The sequence below is a fragment of the Suricata suricatta genome, chromosome 4, assembly GCF_006229205.1.
Source record: "Suricata suricatta isolate VVHF042 chromosome 4, meerkat_22Aug2017_6uvM2_HiC, whole genome shotgun sequence".
NCBI classification, from domain to species: Eukaryota; Metazoa; Chordata; class Mammalia; order Carnivora; family Herpestidae; genus Suricata; species Suricata suricatta.
The window spans coordinates 29,225,499-29,247,532 of NC_043703.1; the positions used below are offsets into that span (position 1 = coordinate 29,225,499).

The following is a 22,034-nucleotide window of genomic DNA, read 5'->3' on the forward strand; positions in this document are numbered from 1 at the left end:
TCATTTAATTGATCGTTTCCTTTGCTGCAGAAGCTTTTTGTTTTGATGTTGTCCCGCTTGTTAATATTTGCATTTGTTTATGTCTTACTTTTTTTGTATGTAGAATGGGGATAATAATAATGAGGATTGTTTTGTAGATTAAACGAATCCATGTATGTAAAGTGCTTGGCACATTAAGTGCTATTAAATATTATTGATTTCTGCTGAGAGTGAGGGGACAGATGGCTTTTGAGGACTTAAAGAAGGGGCAAAAATCAGGTCTTTCTCTTATTTTTGGTCTTGGTGCTGTGATGAATGTGAGAATAATGATTTAATTTATTCAGTGACTCAATAAATATATTTTTATATGAATGAACAAATCAAAATTGGAACAGGCTTGAGGAAATGGTTGGACTGAAAATGTGTGAAAGAATATTTGATAATTTCTGAATGTGAATGGCAGTATAGCATTGCATTTGGGATGAACTATAGCTCTGTGGCTAAATTTACCTTAGAGGCAGACCGCCTTGGTTTAAATCCCAGTTCTACCTTTTTCTAAGTTGGGCAAGTTAATTGCATTTCTTTGTCCGTTTCTTTATCTGTAAACTTATATAGGGTTATTAAAAGGACATTGTGCCAGTACAAGGTAATGTTCATTAAATGTCAGCAGCTGCTGCTATTGTTACTATTAAAATTATATATTTAAAACTCTCTAATCAGCATGATATGGTAAGTTTTTCCACTTAACAAAGAAATGGGAAAAAGTGTTGGTTGAGTTAGTTCAAGGTTAAAGTGTGACTGGAGGTCAAAAAAAAAAAAGAAAGTGAAAGTTTGGTGATTTGCTGTTTGGTAAAAAGGAAAGTGATGTCAAGGAGGGGACTGGTAGACTGGGAGATACAGAGGAGTCAGGGTATGTGGGTTGAAGTGGTAGAAGAACAAAGTGGAAACAATAGAGATTATGGTTAAAATAGGGAATTGCTTTTCTTGAAGCTAAACCCACTTTGTTCCTTTAGCTTTTTTATCTCATGCATGGGATTTTGGTTTTAAGAGGTTAACTAGTCAGTTCAGCAAAGATTCAGAGATTATTTCTTGGTGTTAACTATTGGCCCAATAAAGATTTTTATAAGACATAGTTTCAATCAATACTTTAGTAATGGAGAAATATATAAAGGCAGGTACTTACAAAAATGTTACAGAAAATGGCATTCTGGGCTGGTGGGGAAGCATGAGCAGAAGGTAAGTACAGTTTGTGTGCAGGTAATGGTAAGAGCTCTGTTAGAGCTATCCTGTAGGTGTTCATGAGGAAGAGTAGTGGGAATTCTGGAAATGGAGGCTGTCTGTGGTCAGGGTGAGGCAGCTTGAACAGCAGGGGATGAATTACGTCTTATTCGATAGACACTTATTGTTTTGAACTATAAAGAGTCGTTACGGTAGGAGTATTTGAGTGATGTGGGATTGTATTAGAGTTTGTATATTTGTGATTAGGGAATGATTTGTTTCATATAGCTCTTACATCTATGGAATCTTATGTTTTAAGGCAAAAACTGCTCTGTTGGCATATTGGGAGGTAGAAATATGAGATAAATTAGCCCTAACTCAAGAGAAAATCTTGTGTTAGGCTTAAAAATAAAAGGAAATGTTAACTTAAAAAGGCTTTTGCGGGGTGCCTGGGTGGCTCAGTCAGTTAAGCGTCCGGCTTCAGCTCAGGTCATGATCTCACAGTTCGTGGGTTTGAGCCCTGCGTCGGGCTCTGTGCTGACAGCTAGCTCAGAGCCTGGAGCCTGCTTCGGATTCTGTATCTCCCTCTCTCTGACCCTCCCCTGCTCACTCTGTCTCTCTCTGTCTCTCAAAAATAAATAAAAAACATTAAAAAAAAATGAAAAAAAAGACTTTTCCATTTTAAGGTATTTGTTTTAAAAAAGCAACAGAGTAGTTATAATACACTTTTTAATTAAAGAACATTAAATATTCAGGGTTTTTTTTGAGAGGAGTCAGGTTAATCATGGTTTAATTTATGTATAATAAAATTTACCCTTTTAAAGTGTTGCCTGTACTATCCCCATCTCTTCTCCTCTACTGGCTGTCATCAAATCAAGAGAGCCTAGTGGGAGGTGCTGGGCCCACTAAGGGAAGAAAGGGAGTGCATGTGCATGGGTACACACATGCATGTGCTGAGTGATTCCCAAGCTGCACAGAGACATCCTGAAACACCACAGCAGACACAGATGAATACTGTGGGATGTTTCAGAATTTCATAGGAAACACATTAGCATCTGTCACAAATAACTAGCTTGAGGTTGTTCACAGTTTTTTTTTTTTTAATTAATTTATTTATTTTGCGTGGCAGAGGGAAAGAAAGAGAGGGAGAAACAGAGTCCCAAGGAGTCTCCACACTGTCAGCAGAGAGCCTGAGCTGGGGCTTGAACACATGAACTGTGTGAGATCATGATGTGAGCCAAGATCAAGACTCATGTGTAACTCACTGAGCCACCCAGGCACCCTGAAGTTGTTCACAGTTTTGACATTAGGTTATGCTACATTCCATTTTGATGATGCCATATCTTTTTGAAGTCGGATTTTTGGTAGTTGCTGTGATACGAATCAAGCACTGCACACAAATTAGTGTGAAACAGAAAGGGAGGGTGGTGTGTTCAGTCTGACTCCAAGTTTGAGAAGTAGTGCAGTGTCTACCATTGTACCTGCCCTGTTCTTTTAAAAAATTTTTTTTCCTAATGTTTATTTTTGAGAAAGAGAGAGAGAGAGATGGAGTGTGAGTGGAGGAGGGGCGGTTGGGGGAGGGACTTAGAATTTGAAGCAGGCTCTAGGCTCTGAGCTGTCAGCATAGAGCCTGACGCAGGGCTTGAACTCGGGAACTGCGAGATCATGACCTGAACCGAAGTTGGAGGCTTAACCCACTGAACCGTCCAGGTATCCTGTACATGTCCTGTTCTTAAGCAATTGTGGCTATTCAAGAATGAAATAAAAATACTTTTCTTTCAATTTATGTGTATTATTTTTCAAACGGTTAAGTTTTTAGAACATGAATTCTTATTAATTATTTAGATCTAATTAGTTAATAAACACTACTGTTAGGTATTTCTTTTTGCCTATCAGCGTTGTGGAAAAATTACTGTTGATGGCTATGCAAGGGCTGAATAACAGACTTCTTATCAGTACCCATCCAGCAACTGAGTTGCTGAATGTCCTGCCTGAGTAGCGGAGTGGAGTCCAACCACCCATCCTCCACGGAAACCATGATTCATTTTGACTGGATTTGGCACATGTTTTAAGTATAAGTTTGCCTTTACAGCTTGCAAGGGGCTCAACCATTGCTACTGTTTGAGGGCTTACAGAGAGTTTGATCCATCAGCATAAGATCCCACATAACATTGTTTCAGAGTAAGGGACCCACTGTTTTAGCAAAGGAGGATTAATGGGATCCTTGGTTCCATCATGCACCACATTGCCGAGAAGTCTCTTACCAGGTAAAGCAGCAAAACAGTTGTGTTTGATGGCACAACTGATGATGATACCTTGCAAGGTTCCTAGCCGGAACCATTACACATGGTAATAGGGGTGATTCTGCTTAGCATCGCTCACAGTGACCCACTGGGGAATTTATGCCTTCTATCTGTGTAGCTGAGCACTAGGGGGTTTAAAAGGTCCTGGCTTTTGGAAGGAAAACATTTGCAAAAGAAGAAACTACATGAGTCCTGTTACACTTTTAGGCATGGCTACCTCTGGGACTTCACACTCCATTTCCAGGGAAATGAATCAACATTTTGACAGGGCTGATGTACCAGTTCATCGGGAGAAGGTAGAGCTGCTGTTACATGAGAGGTCATGGGGGGTTGGCACTACTAGGTGTCTCTTGGTACTTCCTTGTCCAATTATAATGGTAAATGGATATGAGAAAGGCCTGGTGACTGCCTCATGAGATCAGCAGCCTGGACCAGCAGAAATGCTAGCCAGAGATGAAGGGAATCTAGAATTACTAGCAGGAAACAGGTCCTAATTAAGTTTTGTCCTTGAAACCATCTGAAACACAGTTGTGGGGGCTTTAGTTTTTCCTAGTTTACTTCCTCTGAAAACCTTCTCCAGGAAATAAGGACTAACAGAATTCTGGAGGAGTTTTTCCCAGAATTTATATGGAGCAAGTGACTCTTAGTACTGTAATAGATGGACTGTAGTGAATGCTGTGGGTTAATTTTAATAGTTGTTTTGTAGATTCTCTGGGGTGTTCTAAAATCCATCATCATTCTTTCTGATTTCCAGAAATCAGAAATGCTCTTCCAACTTTTATTCCAGTAGTAAGAATCTCCATAACAAGGCTGAATAAAAGTGGTGAAAGTTCCATCTTACCCTGTTCCTTAATCTGAGGAGGAAACAATTACAAATTAGTCTTTCAGTCTTTTTATTATGATATTAACTGTGGGTGTTTTGATGGCCTTTCCAATTTGAGGACTTTCTTTAATATTCCTACTTTGCTGATAGTTTTCATCATAAGTGTGTTTTGAAATTTGGTGAATACCTTTTCTGCATTCGTTGAAATTATTATTATTAAGAGAAAAAAGGAAAAAGTTAAATAGATTTTTGAATGTTAAGTCAACCTGGCATTCCTGGGATAAAACTTTCTCATATGTGATGTATTGTTGAATTTGATAATGTTTTGTTAAGAATTTTTGGGTTAAGATTTATGAAGGGTGTTGTTCTGTTAATGTCTTTGTCAGGTTTTAGTATTATAGGTATTCTTGTCTCATAAAATGATTTGGGCATTAATCTCTTCTGTATTTTTAGTTTCCATGAAATTGGTTTCATTTCTTCTTGAATATTTGATAGAATTCATCAGGGATACCATCTGAATTATATTTTGAGGATGCTTTTGACAAATTTAGTTTGTTTAATAGATATGAGGATATTCAAAATTTTAATTTCTTATGTCAGTTTTGGTAACTTACATTCTTTTTAGAGAGAAACTTGTCCATTTCATCTAAATTGTTGAACATTTGGCAGAAAGTTACTTATAACATTCTTCTAGTATTCTTTTCTATGTGGCATTTGTGGTGATAGTCCCCTTTTCATTCTTCATGTTTGAGTTTTCTTTTTCCTTTGATCAGTTTAGGCAGAAGTTTGTCAATTTTACTTATAAGTTGAAAGAAGCAACTTTTGGCCTTGTTAATTTTCTCTATTATTGATTTACTTTTTGCTTTATAGACTTTTCTGTTATCAGTATAACTTCTACTTTGAGTTTACTTTGCTTTTTTTTCTAGTTTCTTAAGGTGGAATCTTAGGTCATTGATTTTAGACTTCCCTTCTAACATAAGTATTTAAAACTATGAATTTTCATCTATGCACTGCTTTAGTTGCATCCCACAGTTTTGATTTTCTGAATATTCTTTGTCATTTAGCTTAAAATATTTTCAAATTTTATAATTATATCTTTGATCCATATACTATTTAGAATTATTTTATTTAACCTTAAGATATTTTGTGTTTTCTTATATATATATTATTGTTATTGCATTCTGCATATTTTGTATGATTTCAGTTTTTTAAAATTTATTGAGATAAGCCTTATCTCCCAGGATATGATCTACCATGGTGATTATACCATGTACACTTGAAAAGAATGTATGTTCTCCCATTTTTGCATGTAGAGTTCTGTGTTAATTAGTTTAAGTTGATTGATGGTGTTCTTTGGATCTTTTATGTCTATACTCATTTTTGTCTAGTTCTATCAGTTTCTGAGTGACAGGTATTGAAAATATTTACTCTATCGGTAGATTTGTACTTTTCCTTTTAATTTTCTCAGCTTTGCTTTATGTACTTTGGGTCTCTGCTATTAGGTATGTATACATATATAATTATTAAAATTTCTTGATAAGGGCACCTGGGTGGCTCAGTCAGTTAAGCATCTGATTTTGGCTCAGGTCATGATCTTCAGGTTTGTGAGTTCAAGCCCCACATTAGGCTAGCTGCTGTCAGCACAGAGCCTGCTTCTGATCCTCTGTCCTTTTCTCTCTGCCCTTCCCTCGCTTGCGCTTTCTCAAAAATAAATTAAAAACATAAAAAAATCACTTCTTGATAAATTATCCTTTTATTTTATTATGATACGTCTCTCTTTATCCCTAGTAATAGTCTTTGTCTAGAACTTATTTCATCTGATATTAAAATAGTCTTTCCAGCCTTCTTATGCTTATTCTTTTGATGGTAAGTTTTTTCCCATGTGTCTACTTTTGAATTATCTGTATTTTTATATTTAAAGTTTCTCCCCTTTAGGTAGCATATATATATATTCTTTTTTCTTTTTTCAGTCTGCTCTGTCAATCATTGGCTGTTATTTGGAGAGTTTAGATCATTAATATTTAACATAATTAATTATTGATGTGGTTGGCTTTATGCCTGTCATTATATTGTCTTATGTTTTCTTCTTTGTTTCATTCCTCTTTTTTCTGCTTTCTTTTGGATTATTCTTTGGTATCAATTTTAATATGTCTATTGGCCTTTTGGGGTTTATCTTTTTATATTTTAATTACAGTATTTATACATAACCTTTCACAGCTACTTAGAGCTACTGTTGTACTGCTTCACTTAAAATAGAGAAACCTTGCAGTCATTCAGATACTTTTTTCCCCTCTACTTTGTTACCCACCCTCTTTATGCTATACTTGTCATATATGTTTATGGCTGTATGCTTTGAAAACCTCACTACTCACCATACACTGTTATATTTTTTGCTGACAGTAGGCATAATATTTTAAAGAACGTAAAGGGGAAAAGTGGTATTTTGTGTTTACCTGTATTTTTATTAATTCTGTTCTTCCTTCTTTCCCGAAGGTGGTACATTTCCTTTCAGCCTGAAGTACTTACTTTAGCATTTCTTGTATAGCAGTCTGCTGGGGATAAACTTGTCTTTGTTTTTCTTCATCTGAGAATGTCTTTACTTTGCTTTCATTCCTAAAGGATATTTTAGATGGATGTAGGATTCTGAGTAGACTTTTGTTTTCTTTCAATATTTCAGTGATGTTGTTCCACTGTCTTTTTACCATTATGATTTCTGATGAGAAACTTTTGGTAATTTGAATCTTATTCCCTTCTATGTGGTATGTCATGTTTTCTGCTTTCAGGATGTTTTTTTGGTTTTGGTTTTGGTTGTTTGGTTTTGGTTTTTAGCAGATTGATTTGATGTGTCTAGTCATTATTTTCTTTGAATTTAACCTCTTTGAAGAACACTCAAGTTTCTTGAATCTGTAAATTTGTCTTTTACCAAATTTGGGATACCATTGTTTCTTAAAATATTCTGCCCTGTCTTCCAAGATTCTGATGACAATTATAATAAAACATTTGAGATTGTCTCACAAGTCTGTTCATTTTTCCTTTTGTCAATGTTTTATTCTCTTATTCTTCAGATTTGATAATTTTTAATGATCCAACTTCAAGTTTATGGACTTTTTTCTGTCATCTCCATTCTCTCAGTAAGCCCAGCCAGTTAAATTTCTTTTAATTTTATGCATTGTATTTTCCAGTTTAAAAATTGACATTTGGTTAATTTTTAAAATAATTTCTTTTTGTCTTCTGAGGGATTTTTTTGTTCAAGTGTGTGTGCGTACCTTTACTTAATGGAGCATATTTATAGTAGTTGCTTTAAAAATATTGTTGGATAATTAGAACATCTGGATCACCTCAGAGTTAGCACCTGTTAATTGTTTCTTCCCTTGAAATTAATCACATTTTTCTTGCTTTTTTGCATTGTGAGAATTTGGGGTTGTATCTTAGACCTTGTGAATGTTCTGTTTTATAAACTTGAGGGCTTATTATAATTTTAGGAAAACTTCTGTTGTTTCTTGTAGCAGACTGTCAACCCATTTAGGTTCAGACAGTCTTGCCTTCTGTGCAAATTTGCAAATTTGATCTTGCCTTCTGTGAGTGGTCCTTCAAATGTTAGTTCAATTCTGAGTCTTTGCTATAACAGTACAGGTGGCTCCAGAGTGAGCCCAAGACTTGTACTGGTTTATAGACAGAATTAGGGGATCCCTTTCTTTCATTTTTCTCTTTTTTAGGATTTCCTCTGCATTCTCCAGCATTCAGGAGCCCCTTTCCTTAATTCCTCTGCCCAGAAAGAGAAGTTTAACTTCTGGATTGTTGCTGTATGTGTGTGATTGTTTCCTAGCCTTTGGGCAAAGCTGTTAGAGAAAGGAGGGAAAAAGAACTGAACTGGAAGCTCACTCTCCTGTGGGTCACTTTTCTAAGTTGAACTCTACAATATGCTTTTGTTTGCTTTTCAGAGTTTTCGAGTAATTTTTTTTCTTCCTTTTCTTTTCTCTATTTGAATTTTGTCCACAGTTTTTAGTTGTAAACAGTGGGAATGAGACGCTGTATTTGGGTTATGCGCCATACTGGAACCAGCATGCTTTCTCTGACTGCTTTTAAGATTTTTCTCTTTCTCTTTGATTTTTTTGTAATCAGACTATGCTTTGCCTAAATAAAATTTTTATGTGTGTGTGTTTAACTTAGGCTTGGGATTCATTGAATTTCCGAGATCTGTGTGATAATAATTTTTATTTGATTTGGAACATTTTGGCCTTTTATTTCCTCAAATACTATTTCATACTAATCTATCTTATTTCCTTCTGGGAATCCAGTTATACTCATATGAAACTGTTTGATATTGTCTCATGGGTAAAAGGTCAGCAAACTTAATTCTGTAAAGGGCCAGATAACCCAAAGTATTTAGGCTTTGGGGCAGTACAGTCTCTCTTGTAACTACTTAACCCTTATTACAGTTTGAAAGCAGCCACAGGCTCCATAAATAATGTAAACAGGTGAGCATGGGTGTGTTCCAGTCTAACTGTATTTACAAAAATAGGTGGCAGATTAGATTTGGACTACAGACTATAATTTCCTGAGGTAGACTGTTATAGTTGCTGGAGCTGTATTGTGAATTTGGGGATAAAATCAAACAAGTGCAAAACACAAATATTAGCAAGAACAAAAGTGTGGAGAACTGTGTGAATGAGAATAAGGACATAGGGGAGACTAGAAACATGTTATGACCAGGTTATTATGTCCAACTATTGCTTTATTTGAGAACAGTAGTGATAAAGTTAAACTTTGAATTTACAAAAATATCTGTGGTAGCCTTATGGAGGATAAAAGGTGTGGATGCCCAAAGCAAAACTGCCTTTAGGGGCGCCTCGTGGCTCAGTTGGTTAAGCAGCCGACTTCGACTCAGGTTGTGATCTCACGGTTCGTGGGTTTGAGCCCCGCATCTGGCTCTGTGCTGACAGGTCTGAGCCTGGAGTCTTCTTTGGATTCTGTGTCTCCCTCTCTCTCTGCCCCTCCCCTGCTTGCTCACTCTCTCTGTCTCTTCAAAAAATGAATAAACGTAAAAAATTAAAAAAAAAAAAGCAAAACCACCTTTAAAGAAACAATTGTAGTAGTTCTGACAAGTGATAATGAATCCTGAGAAAAGGCAATGGGAATAGATGAGATGAATGGATCTGAGAATGTGTGGTATTAGAAGGATAAAGAAAGATGACAGGTGTAACATGTGACTGCATTTCGAGTATAGAAATAACAATGCCTGTTCTCCAGTTAAGAAGGGAGAATAGTTTCTTAAGAGTCCACTCTTGGTACCCTTTTCTCTAAATTTTCTTTCTTGATTATTTCAGTCAGTCCTGTGATTTCAATTATTACCTAATTGTTTTTACTTCCTGGTGTGTGGTTGATAGCTAAAACCTTTTCTTTGGTCTGTATTTTGAAAAGTCTGTTGCCAGGAGTCCCTATGTCAAATACATTATGTTCAGTATATTCAGAGGCTCCTCATGAACACGCCATCACTTATAAAACTGCCTCTTTCTGTATATTTGCTAAATGCTAGCTAAATAGAAGTCTGCGACATCATCTTAAAGTTCATATTAAGAGATCATCATGACCTAACACCCATTCACCCCCACTTTCTTTTCCCAGAAGGCAGGGAGAAGTCACATTTTAGCGGGAAAGTAAATTGAGGTTAGGTGGAGAAAGGAGTATTTAGAAATTAGTATTTAAAAGGAAGGAAAGAAGATGGTAGCTTGAGGAAGGAAACACAGAATTATGTTTTGGATAAGAGACACTGTAGTAGATGTTTTTTAGTGTCCTAGCCATATCTCGTTGGCACTCATCTCCATGCTACTTATGTCTATGACTTTCTGAGAACTTTCGTACTGGCCATAGGGATATCCTTTGCTTATGGGAATGGCAAGCCAGAAATGTCAGAGCTAATGCCTTCAGAAAGGCATTTTTCTCATTGTTCAGTGTGGGTAATTGAACCGTGGTCGACACAGTCTACCAGAGTTCTCCAGGAGAATCGTGCTCTAGTTGCTCTTCAGAGTAACTGGCTAATTCACTCTTTACTGATTGCCTTTCTTTCCTTACCTTTGATTCCCTCACCAGTGGTTTTCCTGGGTTACCCCTCAAAACATTTACTTTTAAATGAAATCCTGAATCAAGTCTGCTTCTGGGGAAATGCAAACCAAGGTAGACACTTTATCATGGTAATAATAAATGAAATTTGCTTAGTAGTTATTTTTTAAAATATTTATTTTGAGAGAGAGAGAGAGAGAGAGAGAGAGAGAGAGAGAACGCTAGAGCTTGTGGGGAAGGGGCAGAGAGAGAGGGGTAGAGGGAATCCTAAGCAGGGTCCTGCTTAGTGCTCAGAGCTCAATCTCAGGAACCATGAGATCATGACCTGAGCCAAAATCAAAGAGTTTTATGCTTAACCAACTGAGCCACCCAGGTGTCCCCATTTAGTACTTATTAAATACCAGACATAATTCTAAGTGCTTTATAATCCAATGAGAGAGGTACTATTTTCAACCTATTTTGCAGATCAGACAGTTGGGGCAGAGAGGTAAGTAACTTTCTCAAGATCACAGCTAATAAATGACATAGCCTGCATTTGAAACTAGGCCATTTGTCTCTAAATTCTATACTCTTACTTAACCTGGTAGACTGAGGAACTAGTGCAGGAATAATGAACAAAAAAGAGAGAATGGAAATAATTTATGGAGTAAGGACCTTTGGAGAATATTTCATGCTGAGTGGAAGAAAAGTAAAAGGAGTACCTTCATAATGCTGTCCCCATTTAAGAAGTAAAGAAGAGGGTTAGATTATCTAATTTGAATAAATGGGTAAGGACTGGGGTTTTGAAGTGGCTAGAAAAGTTGTTAATTTTTATGGTAGATTACCTTTATTATGAGAGAACATAACTGGCTCTCAACCAGCATTCTGATGATCTTCATGACTCTCAGTAGTTATTGTTTAGGGTTGTTATGGATTACAGCAAGCAAGGTTTATAAAATACCCATATAGAAAATAAATATAGAATGTAGACAAATAACTTTCATAAGACATAACATATATACTAAAGATTTAAACGACAGGAAAAGAAGCTTAATAAAGAAGACTGAGAATCATCATCAAAAGTAGAAGGCACCCGAAAACGGGTTGAAACCAAGAGGTAGGAGGAAGGTATTTAAAGTAGACTGTTTGACAACACCTCATATAGGGAAGAATGGGAAGGATAGAGACTGAAGTTTGGGATTTAGTAGGCAACAAGGAAGTGTGTGGGAGTCTCATGCACTTGTAGGAGCTTGAAAGTAAAGGATTGAAAAAGTTCAAGACAGTTTTTTCCTCAGAAATTTAGTGATGAAGAGAAATAGAGAATCATTCCCCCCATTTGGAGGAGTCTTCTAGGGTTAGAGGTCATAGGTAACAGAGATTAAAGAGTGAACAAAGAAGGGATGTAAGTAGTTGAGTGAAATACCAAGGATGGTGAATGAGATAGAGTCCAGTGTATGAGAAGTATACTTGGATGGAAGAAGGTCTCTTGGGATGGTGGGGGTTGAAAGAGTAGGTTTCGGAACTGGAGGCCTGAGGGGCACATTTTCAACTTTTCTGTCTTTCTGTCCTGAATTGTAGATACTTTTTTTCAAATCTCTTCAAATTCTCTATTCGCCTGTGTCTGATATGCTGCAAACCTACCTAGTGAATCTTTAATTTCAGTTATTCTATTTTTTATTTTCATAACAAGTTTGATATGATTCTCTGTTACATGTGCTATATTCCCCATCCACTGCAGATATTTTAGTCTTTTATTTCTTTAAATTTGGTAAGCATATTTATATATGAAAATTTCATCTGCACTCTGTTCTGGGGTCTTTCTGTTGTCTATTTTTGCTAGTTTTCATGGTGCCTTGTATCTTTGTGGGCCTGCTTATTTGAGTGTTAACTGTCATTACCCTTATGGCAGCTCTCTGAGGCCTGGGGTGAATAGATTGTTTTTAGAAAGTTTTACAGTTGCTTCATGGCTTGAGTTTTTCACCCACTTAGGCTGTGTGTACCTATGGTATAATGAGGCATGGTCTAAAAGTCCCAACTTTTCAGAGACTTCTTTCCTTTCCCCCTCTTTTTCTTACACTTCTCCACCCACTGCCAAGGTGGTTTTATTTATAGGTTTTATTCCCCATCCCCATATGAAGACTTCTAAATAGATCAGTAGATTGGAGCTATATATAGGAAATCTGTTCGCATCTCTCGCCTAAATCAGTTTGAACTGCTAAAATCTCTTTTCCCATTACTAATTATCAGCCTAGGTTAAGTAAATAAAAGTTTCCTACTTAATAATCAGATTGCTGTTCCTCCCTAATTTATTTCGGGATGCTTGAACATCATGATGAGAGTATCATTACATTAATTACACAGGAGAAACAAGTCTGGCTTATATAGAAAAGCTTCAATTTACATAATAGTGGTTTATAAATTAGTTGATTTAAAAAAATTAATGTTGTATCTAGTGACCTGGGTAATTCATTTATTATTTGTGGATTACTTTGCACTTTTTATAAACACAGTTAGATTTTCTGCAAATAAAAATGCTTTACTATTTGTTTTTTTGCCATTGTGACTTTTATTTCTTTTGCTTGACTAACTTACAGTTAATAGTTATCAGATTTAGTAATTAACAGATTACTTTTTTCTTCCTTACTGAGGCATTTCATCACAAATAGTTGTTGAGTTTTATAAAATACTTTTTCTGTTTCTATTGAGATGATCATATTTTCTTATTTTTTATTATGTTGAATTACATTGGTTGGATCTTATATTTTATCTATCCATTTTATATATTGCTCAACATTAGAATTATTTTTAGATCAGTGACTTTTGTCTCTCATTTTTAATTGAAATATAATTCATGTGTCATGAAACACACCATGTAAAAATATACAAATCAATGATTTTAGTATATTAACAAAGTTGTGCAACCCAAACAGTTTTCCTCACCCCCAAAAAAGAAATCCCATACCCATTAACAGTCTGTACCCTTATCTTCTCCATCAGCCCCTGGCAACCACTAATCAGCTTCCAGTTTCTATGGATTTGACTAATCTGGACATTTCATATAAATAGAATCATACAATTTGTGACTGTTGGTGGCTTTTGTTTGCTTCATATACCGTAATGTTTTCAAGGTGCATCCATAATGTAGCATGTGTCTACTTTTTTTTTTATGACTGAATAATACTCCATTATATGGATGTACCACATGTTGCTTATCCATTTGTCAATTGATGAACATTTGGGTTGTTTCTAATTTTTGGCTATGTAGTATTTTTGCTTCTATGTTCATTGGGGATATTGGCTTAATATTGTCTTATTTTGAAATACTCTTTTGAGATTTTGGTATCAGAATTATGCTAGTCTCATAAAATGAGTTGGGGGAATTTTCCTTTTTATATTTATAGGAAGAGTTAGTTTAAGATTGAAATTGTTTGAAAGAATGTACCAGTGAATTAAGTTTTTAGAGGAATTCACTGGTGAAGCCACTGAGTCTAGAGTTTTCTTTGTGGGAAGGTTTTGGTTAGAGATTCAATTTCTTTAACAGAGGACTATTCAGATGTTTATTTTTTTTTCCTTGTATAGTATTGAGAAGTTATATTTTTAAGTGGAACTTGTCCTCATATTTAAGTTGTGAAATTTATGGGCAATATCTGTAGTGATGTCCCCTTTCTTATTTTTCATATGGGTAATTGTGGTTTTATTCTTTTCCTGAGCAATCTTGCTAGAACAATCTTTTTTAATCTTTTCAGAGGACTAATTTTGATTCCTTGATCTTCTCTATTGAATGTCTGCTTTCTGTTTTATTGGTATATGTTTTTTCTTTTCTCCTTTCTTTGTATTCTTATATGCTGTTGTTTTTCTGGTTTCTAAATTTGTATGCCTAGCTCATTTGCTTTCAAAATTTCTGTTTTCATTACATGCATTTATGTCTTTGCAAAATGCTGTACATTTTCCCTGAGCAGCACTTTAGCTGCATTTCACAAGTTTTGATATGTCATATGTCATTTTTTTTAATTGAAATATTTTTTGATTTCCATTTTAACTTTCCATTATAGCCCTTTGACTCATAGGTTATTTAAAATCTGTTTTCTTTGGGGGGGCCCCTGGGTGGCTCAATCTGTTGAGCCTCCGAGTTCAGCTCAGGCCATGATCTCACGGTCGTGGGTTCGAGCCCTGCATTGGGCTCTGTGCTGACAGCTCAGAGCCTGGAGCCTGCTTCCGATTCTCTGCCTCTGTCTCTCTCTGCCCTTCCCCGCTCATGCTCTGAATCTTTCTGTCTCAAAAATAAATAAAACATTAAAAAACTTTTTAATCTTTTTTTAATAAATACCTTACAAATGCCTTTTTTTCTTATAAAAATACCCTTTTTATAAAAACTTCATAAATCTTTAAGGTTTATAAACATTTAGGAATATTTTAGTTTTCTTTCTTTTGGTCTCTAATTTTCCTGTGATCACAATCACAGTCTTTAGAAATTTGTTGAGAGTTGGTCTGTGACCCAGCATACTCTTGCCTGTTTTGGTAAATATTCTTACATTAGAAAAGAATGTGCATTCTTGGAGTGCCAGTTGGTTAAGCATCTGGCTCTTGATTGTGGCTCAGGTCATGATCTCATGGTTTGTCTGTTCCAGCCCCACATCTGGCTCCATGCTGATAGTTCAGAGCCTGCTGTGATTCTCTCTCTCCTTCTCTCTCTTCCCCTCCCCCACTCATGCTTGCTCTCTCTCTCAAAATAAATACATAAACTTAAAAATAAAAATGTGCATTTTGCAGTTGTTGTTAAGTGTGATTTTCTGTGTATGTTAATTAGGTTGATTAATCATGCTTTAATGTTTTTCTATATCCATGCTGTTTTGTCCTCTACTTATTTTGTCAATTAGAGAGAGGTATGTTGAAATCTGCTCTTTAGATTGTCAATCTGTCCTTCTCCTTGTACTTTGCTCAATTTGCTTCATGTGTTCTGAAGTTATGTTGTTATGAGATGCATTCAAATTTGGGATTGCTGTGTTTTCCTAACATTATGAAATGCTCAGTTCATCTCTAGTAATACTTTTAGCCTTAAAAATTGATTTGCTCAGGGCACCTGGATGGCTCAGTCAGTGGAACATCCAACTTTGGTTCAAGCCATGATCTCAGGGTTTGTGGGTTTGAGCCTCACTTTGGGCTCTTCGCCTACAGCTTGGTGCCTGCATTGGATTCTCTGTCTTCCTCTCTGCCTGCCCCTCCCCTGCTTGCATACTGTTTCTTTCAGTTTAATAAACATTAAAGATAGTTAATTTGTCAAATACTAATATAGCCATACCAACATTTTTTGCAAGGGCGGTAAGTGTATTCAGGATATATCTTCTCCATGTCTTCTACTTTAGCTCTGCATCCTTTTTAAAATTGTGCCATAGCAATTATTAAAGGAAGACCTTCTTCCTTTGTATTTCTTGTAGTGTTGGTATACTGACAGGGAATTATGTCAGCTTTTGTGGCTCTAAAAATTCTCTCTCTGTTTTTGTCTTGATTTTTAAGGGATGTTTTTGATAGGCACATAATTCCAGGTTGCCACCCGCTCCCCTCTGTGCCTGCCAGCACTGTTCAACACAGAGAATGGAAGCTATCAATCTTACTGTTGTTCCTTTGAGTGTATCTTTTTTTCTCTTGTTGCTTTTAAGATTTTCTCTTTATCCTTTGTTTCAGCAGTTTGCCTTGCATTTGATGTGCCTAAGTGTGGTGTTCTTTGCATTTTCCTACTTGAGATTTCCTTGAGTTTATTGAATCTGAGTTGATTTCTTTCCTCACTTTTGTAAAATTGTCATTAGTTATTTCTTCACATACTGCTTTTGTTCCATTCTTTTTTTCTCTGTCTTGGATTTCAGTTACATGACTATGAGACTATTTGATTATGTTCCACGTGTTTCATACTCTCTGTTTTATTCATCTCATTCTTTTCTCCGTGTTTGAGTTTGGATATTTTCCCTTGGCCTGTCTGCAAGTGCATGAATCCTGTTTTCCTCTAGTCTATTCTGCTTATAAAATCATTTGACAAGTTCTTAATTTCAGATATTTATTTTTCAGAAAATCCACGTGGCTTTTTTTTTTTTAGTAAGTTCTGTTGAAAATTACCTCATTTCATTCCATTTTTCCATCTTTGCATCTATTTTAGATCCTTGCCTCCTAACTTCAGTTATCAATTATCTTGAGTTTGCCTGATTGTCTGGTTTTCTCTTGATGATCTGTCATATTATTTTGCTTCTTGGTGTATCTCTTAATATGAATGCTATGTGCCTAACATTGTGTGTGAAAGAGCAGTTGTTTTCTTTAGAGAGGTTTGCTATTTGCTGTGTTGGGCACATAGGATGAGAAGTTGACAATCTCAGTCCAGCATGGATTAAGTAAGTAGACTCCTCCCTCCCCTGGGGTTCTTCTAGACCAGGGGAGGCTGTGGGAAATTGTCCTGTTGGTCCCCCCCCCCCCCCCGACCTGTCCTTCAGCATCCCATCACTAAGTTTAATATCCTTGGGGAAGCTGGCTGGGTATTTGAAGCCTTTCTAGATTTCCAGTCTCATTCTAGTTAAAGTACTACTAATTCCTGGTTTTCTTTAGTAGAGTTTCTCTGTTTAAACTAAGTTCGATTTGACCTCGCTTGTACCCAGACTTTGCAAATACTCCTATGGAAGAAAATGCCAATGGTCTGAGCTCATCCTTGAAGTGCTCTTTCATCTCTGGAGTTTTAGTTCCTCTGCTCCTTAATTACTTCCACAGCATTCCTGTGCTAGTTGAGGTTTTTTAAGGAAAAGCAATAGCTTGCTTCTCTCTAGGATCTTATTTTATGGAAGTGGAAATCAGGAGTTTATCTTTGTGAAATGAAAAGGGAGATAATTTTAAGAATGCTTACTTATATAAGCATAGCGACATTTTGAATAGTTTAATCTGTGTTGCATACTAATAGTTATTTTTTTCTTTCTAATATGAGCCTGTTTATTAAAATATACTCTAGTCCAGGGGTTGACCAACTATAACACACAGACCAAATTGGTCTGTGTTTGTTTTGTGTGGCCTGTGAACTGAGAATGGTTTTTGACATTTTTAAAAGCTTTTAAAAAAAAAAAGAAAAATGTTTTGCGGCACATAAAAATTATATGAAATTCAAACTTCAGTGTCCAGAAATAGTTTGGAATGTACCCAAACTTGTCTGTTTATGTGTTGTCTGTGTCTGCTTTCATGCTATAAGGGATGAGTAGTTGCAACAGAGATCCTGTAGTCTGCAAAAAAATATTTATAATCTAGCCCTTTACAGGAAAAAAAACAAAAAACAAAAAGCAGACAACTTGCCTATTCCCGCCTTATACCAGGAATTTTTCCTCTCTTGTTACTAAGGGAAGTTAAACAAAAGAATGAAATCTTCTTATTCCAGAAGTTCTTTGAATTTGGACTTACAAACTCCAGTATTTTAGAGATAAAAGTCATCTCAGAAATAATCTCCTTCATATTATTATTTTACAAATGAAGGAACATATTCAGAGAGAGACATTTTTAAGCTAAATTGTGACTAATTTTTGTTTTGTTGGAAAACTGATTCTGTAATAAGCTGGTAGAAAAGCTAATGATCTGTATTATGGAACAACTTGCAAAATTCATTTGTTCTTATATTGCAGGAAAAAATTGGTTTTCCATAAGCAGTGGTAGCTATTAAAATTGCTTCTTTGGAATTTTTAAAGTAAATATTTTAAGAATAAATATTAAAGAATGTGAACAGCCTTTCCTTCTATTAGCACCCATAATTCTTTCAAATCTCACAGGTATGAGGTTCTTATAGTGAAATGACTAAAAATCCTACAGGAACCAATTCCAGGCATTCTTCGTTAAGTTCCTGTTTGATTTAGAATTTAAAATGTCCTAAATCATCATAAATTCCAAGGTAAAGTGTTAACTTGTGAGACTGATTTCTAGAATTTTTTCTTTCTTTTATCTGTCCATCCTCAGATATCATGAAAAGTTTACTTTAAACTTAGTTTTCAACTAAGCTTTCCTATTAGTTATATATTGGGATGTTAACTTACTAGCAAATAATATTTTTATTTTTTAATGTTGACTGTAGATTTTCTTCGTATAATTTTTAACTTATTACTTGCTTTTTGATAACTGTCTAATTCTAAAATAAGCCAAATTTACAAAAAGCCATGAAATCTGTTTGTGAGGATTTGGAGAAAGCTGTTTATATTCAGGAATTGGTGGGTTTAGATTCATTAACATTGTTATAGCAAAATAAATGCCAAACTAATTATATGCATAGGAAGAAGTATTTTGGGAATACATATTAAGACGTTTGAACTCTTTAAAGATGTTCATTAAACAAAAGAAAAATATTGGTATATATTTGTGAAAATTTAAGTCTCTGATACCTAGGCTTCAGGAAAAGTCATCTTAATTTGGCTTTATGTATTCTGTTTCTCTGAAGATTGGTTTTCAGGGGACTAACCTTTTACCAGTTATGTATACCTGTTGCTCAAATAACTCGTTTCATTCTAGTATAAAGAGAAGTTTTTCTAAACCATAATGAGAATTACTCCTTACTTTTCATTAACTTTTTCTTCATGTGATAATTCTTGAACATTCATTTTATGTCAGGCACTGATGTTGGTATTGAAAGTAAAGAGTTAAACATTCTTCAAAAAAAGAATAGACATTCTTCATGCTCCCACAATGCTCATAGTTGAATAGACTGTAAGCAGGTATATCTGTTTATGTGTAGCACATGATACTATTGATCAGTCTTTCTCTTTACTTTTATAGTATGCTATCTTGGGAAAATCTTATCTACACACATGGTGTTTTCATTACCTACTTTACACCAAAATCTACGTAAAATAATCTCATGGATAGCTCCTAAATGGACACATCTGGCTACGTATGCTTTAGATGTATTGGTGTATCTAGGAATCTATCCTTGGTCCTCTGCTTATTTACTCTAAGTAAAGCTTATATCCATAGCTCTGAACTTCTTCCCTTTTTTCTCTTTATCCTCTCTCATTCCTCTCATTTGTCTTTCTCTTTCTCTCAAAATACTATTAAGTACTTTGTTTCAGGTGCTTTTCTGGACAAATAGGCTAGAACACACTGCATAAGAAAGACATGGCCTCTGTACTTTCAGTGCTTATAGCTTTATGAAGGAGTAGTGCATTAAACACCTAACCTCATACATAATTACAGTGGTAGATTACACAATGAAACACAAATGTAAAATGAAAGGGGAGTGTATATTAAGGAAACAAACCCAATCTGAGACATTCCTGAGTAAATGACACTTACGTTGGGACCTCAGAGATGAGTAGTGCTTAGCAGAAGGTGTGGGAGAGAATGCTGGGACGAGGGAGAACCTTTGTAAAAGCCCCCAAGGAGCTTATTAGCAGGTTCAGACAATTAGAAGGATGTTTTTGTGGTTGGAGTATGATGAACAAGTTGGAGGGAGATTTGAAATGAAGCAGGAGAGGCTGGCAGAGGCCAGATCTTGGTAAAAGTATTCTTAAACCATGCCAATGCTTTTGGACTTCATCCCAAGAGAATTGAGAAGATATTAGTAGGGTTTTAAGTGGGGGTAATTACCTACTCCGATTTGTGTTTTTAAAAGTTGACTTAGGTTCCTGTATGAAGAACGGATTCAAGGAGGGGAAATCTGGATATGCAGAAATGAGTTAAGAAGGTTTTAGAGTAGACCGGGCAAGAAGTGGTGGTAACTTAGATTATTAGAATTGCAGCAGTAGGGATGATGTAGACAGATTCATGAACCACTTACAAGACATTATTGACAAGATTTTGTGATTAGTTTGGTTTAGGGAGCTGAAGGAACTGGCAGAGATGAATTTTCATATGCTTATTCATGTGTATCTTGTTGATATTTTAGTATCTTGAACTCAGACATCTTTAAAGTTGAACCAATTTTTTCTTTTTGGAAACTGATTCTTCCCCTTAACTTCCTTATTTTTGTGAATGACATTGCTACCTCCAGGTGGCCTAGGCTTACCACTTTTGTTTTGGTCACAACTTCCACTAAGTTAGTGGAAGGACTTGACCTCCAGCATCTAGAGTCTCTTCCTTCTCCTCCTTCTCTTCCCTACCCTCACCCCCTCCTTTTCCTCTTCCTCCTCTTCACTATTTTTTTTTTTGTAGCAGTGGCATTCTCTTCATAGGTCATTAAACTATGTTTTTCAGGGGCGCCTGGGTGGTTCAGTCAGTTCAGTGTCTGGCTTTGGCTCAGGTCATAATCTCACTGTTCATGGGTTTGAGCCCCACATTGGGCTCTGTGCTGACAGCTAACTCAGAGCCTGGAGCCTGTTTCGGATTCTGTGTCTCCCTCTCTCTCTGACCTTCCTCTGCTCATACTGTCTCTCTCTGTCTCTCAAAAATAATAAATAAAGAACCAGGAAAAAATTTTTTAAAAAACTATATTTTTTCATTCAAGTCCTTGAGCTCCTTGAGGGCAAAAACTTTTTCTTTTCCATATTGTATTTTTAGTCCTAACAGTGTGCATTTCAGCATGGCAGACATGCCATACTAAAGGAAAATAAAATAGTTTTCCTTGACTCTTTTTTCTTCCCCTGTAATTCTTTGCCACATTTGCCCTCTCTCTTTCTCAAAGTTATTCAGGGGCTTCCATCTGCTTAGAGAGTAATTTGGTCTTAGGACTGTGAGGTAATGAAAAACTGACTGCAGGATATGAGAAGAGTATGAGTTGGGTATTTTTTTTTCTATAGTTATTTAGTAAAAAGTGCCTCTTGTCCCTTTTGATACTACAGTCCTCATTACTACCTAGAGCACATTTTTCTGGGAAGGGAACATCCCTGATATTTTATTAGCATCCCCACTGTTGAATAAAATTTTAAAAACTTCACTTGATGCCGTTGTACTTGTTTCAGTCTTATAAAAATATTTGCAGAGGGGCTAGCTCAGTAGGTTGTGCTTTCAACTTCAGCTTAGGTTATGATCTCAACAGCTGGTGAGTTTGAGCCCCGCATCAGCTCTGTGCTGACAGCTCAGAGTCTGGAGCCTGCTTCAGATTCTGTGTCTCTCTCTCTCTCTCTCTGCCCCTCCCTTGCTCATGATCTGTCCGTCTGTCTGTCCCTCTCTCTCAAAAATAAACATTAAACTTTTTTTAATATCTGCAGAATTCACCTTTTCAATCATTTAATGTGTATTTCTTAGCTTTCCAGTATTATTATTTTAATAGCTGCATCTTATATGTACATCTAGAGTATATTGTTCGTAAAAAGAAACTTAAAGGAGAAATACTTAAATGTCTACTTTGGAAGTACCTATTTTTCATAGCTTTGTATATTTTAATATGAACATTCATAATTCATTTTCTTCCGTTTATAGGAATAAGAAAATTTTGAATAAGAAGAAGTTAAAAAGAAAACAGAAGAGCAAATCAAAAGTGAAGACAAGAAGCAAGGTAAAACTGCTGACAATTTATAGGGAGTAAGGAGTTTTTCATAGTTATTTGAATAAAAATGCCAAGATTAAAAGGTATAACTAGCATATCATTTTTTTATTATTTTAAGTTTTTAAAAGCCCCTTATTACTTGGTTACACTGTTTAGTTTCTTCTTTAGGGCATATGTGATCAAGAGCCTGGAAGTTATATTTGTTCATGTTACCTTTGAACACTTCTTGAGGTAACATATCCATTCC

The 22,034-nt window shown here is 35.7% G+C and overlaps 1 protein-coding gene across 14 annotated transcripts in view; it reads left to right on the top strand.

Moving 5' to 3' along the window:
• MYCBP2 (MYC binding protein 2) overlaps positions 1 to 22,034 on the top strand; it is a 267,757-nt gene that overhangs the window by 6,140 nt on the left and 239,583 nt on the right. For all 14 annotated transcript variants that reach the window (XM_029936570.1, XM_029936573.1, XM_029936574.1 and 11 more), the window contains exon 2: positions 21,721 to 21,796. In XM_029936570.1, coding sequence (XP_029792430.1) covers positions 21,721 to 21,796 — 76 coding nt within the window. The remainder of the gene's footprint in view (positions 1 to 21,720; positions 21,797 to 22,034) is intronic.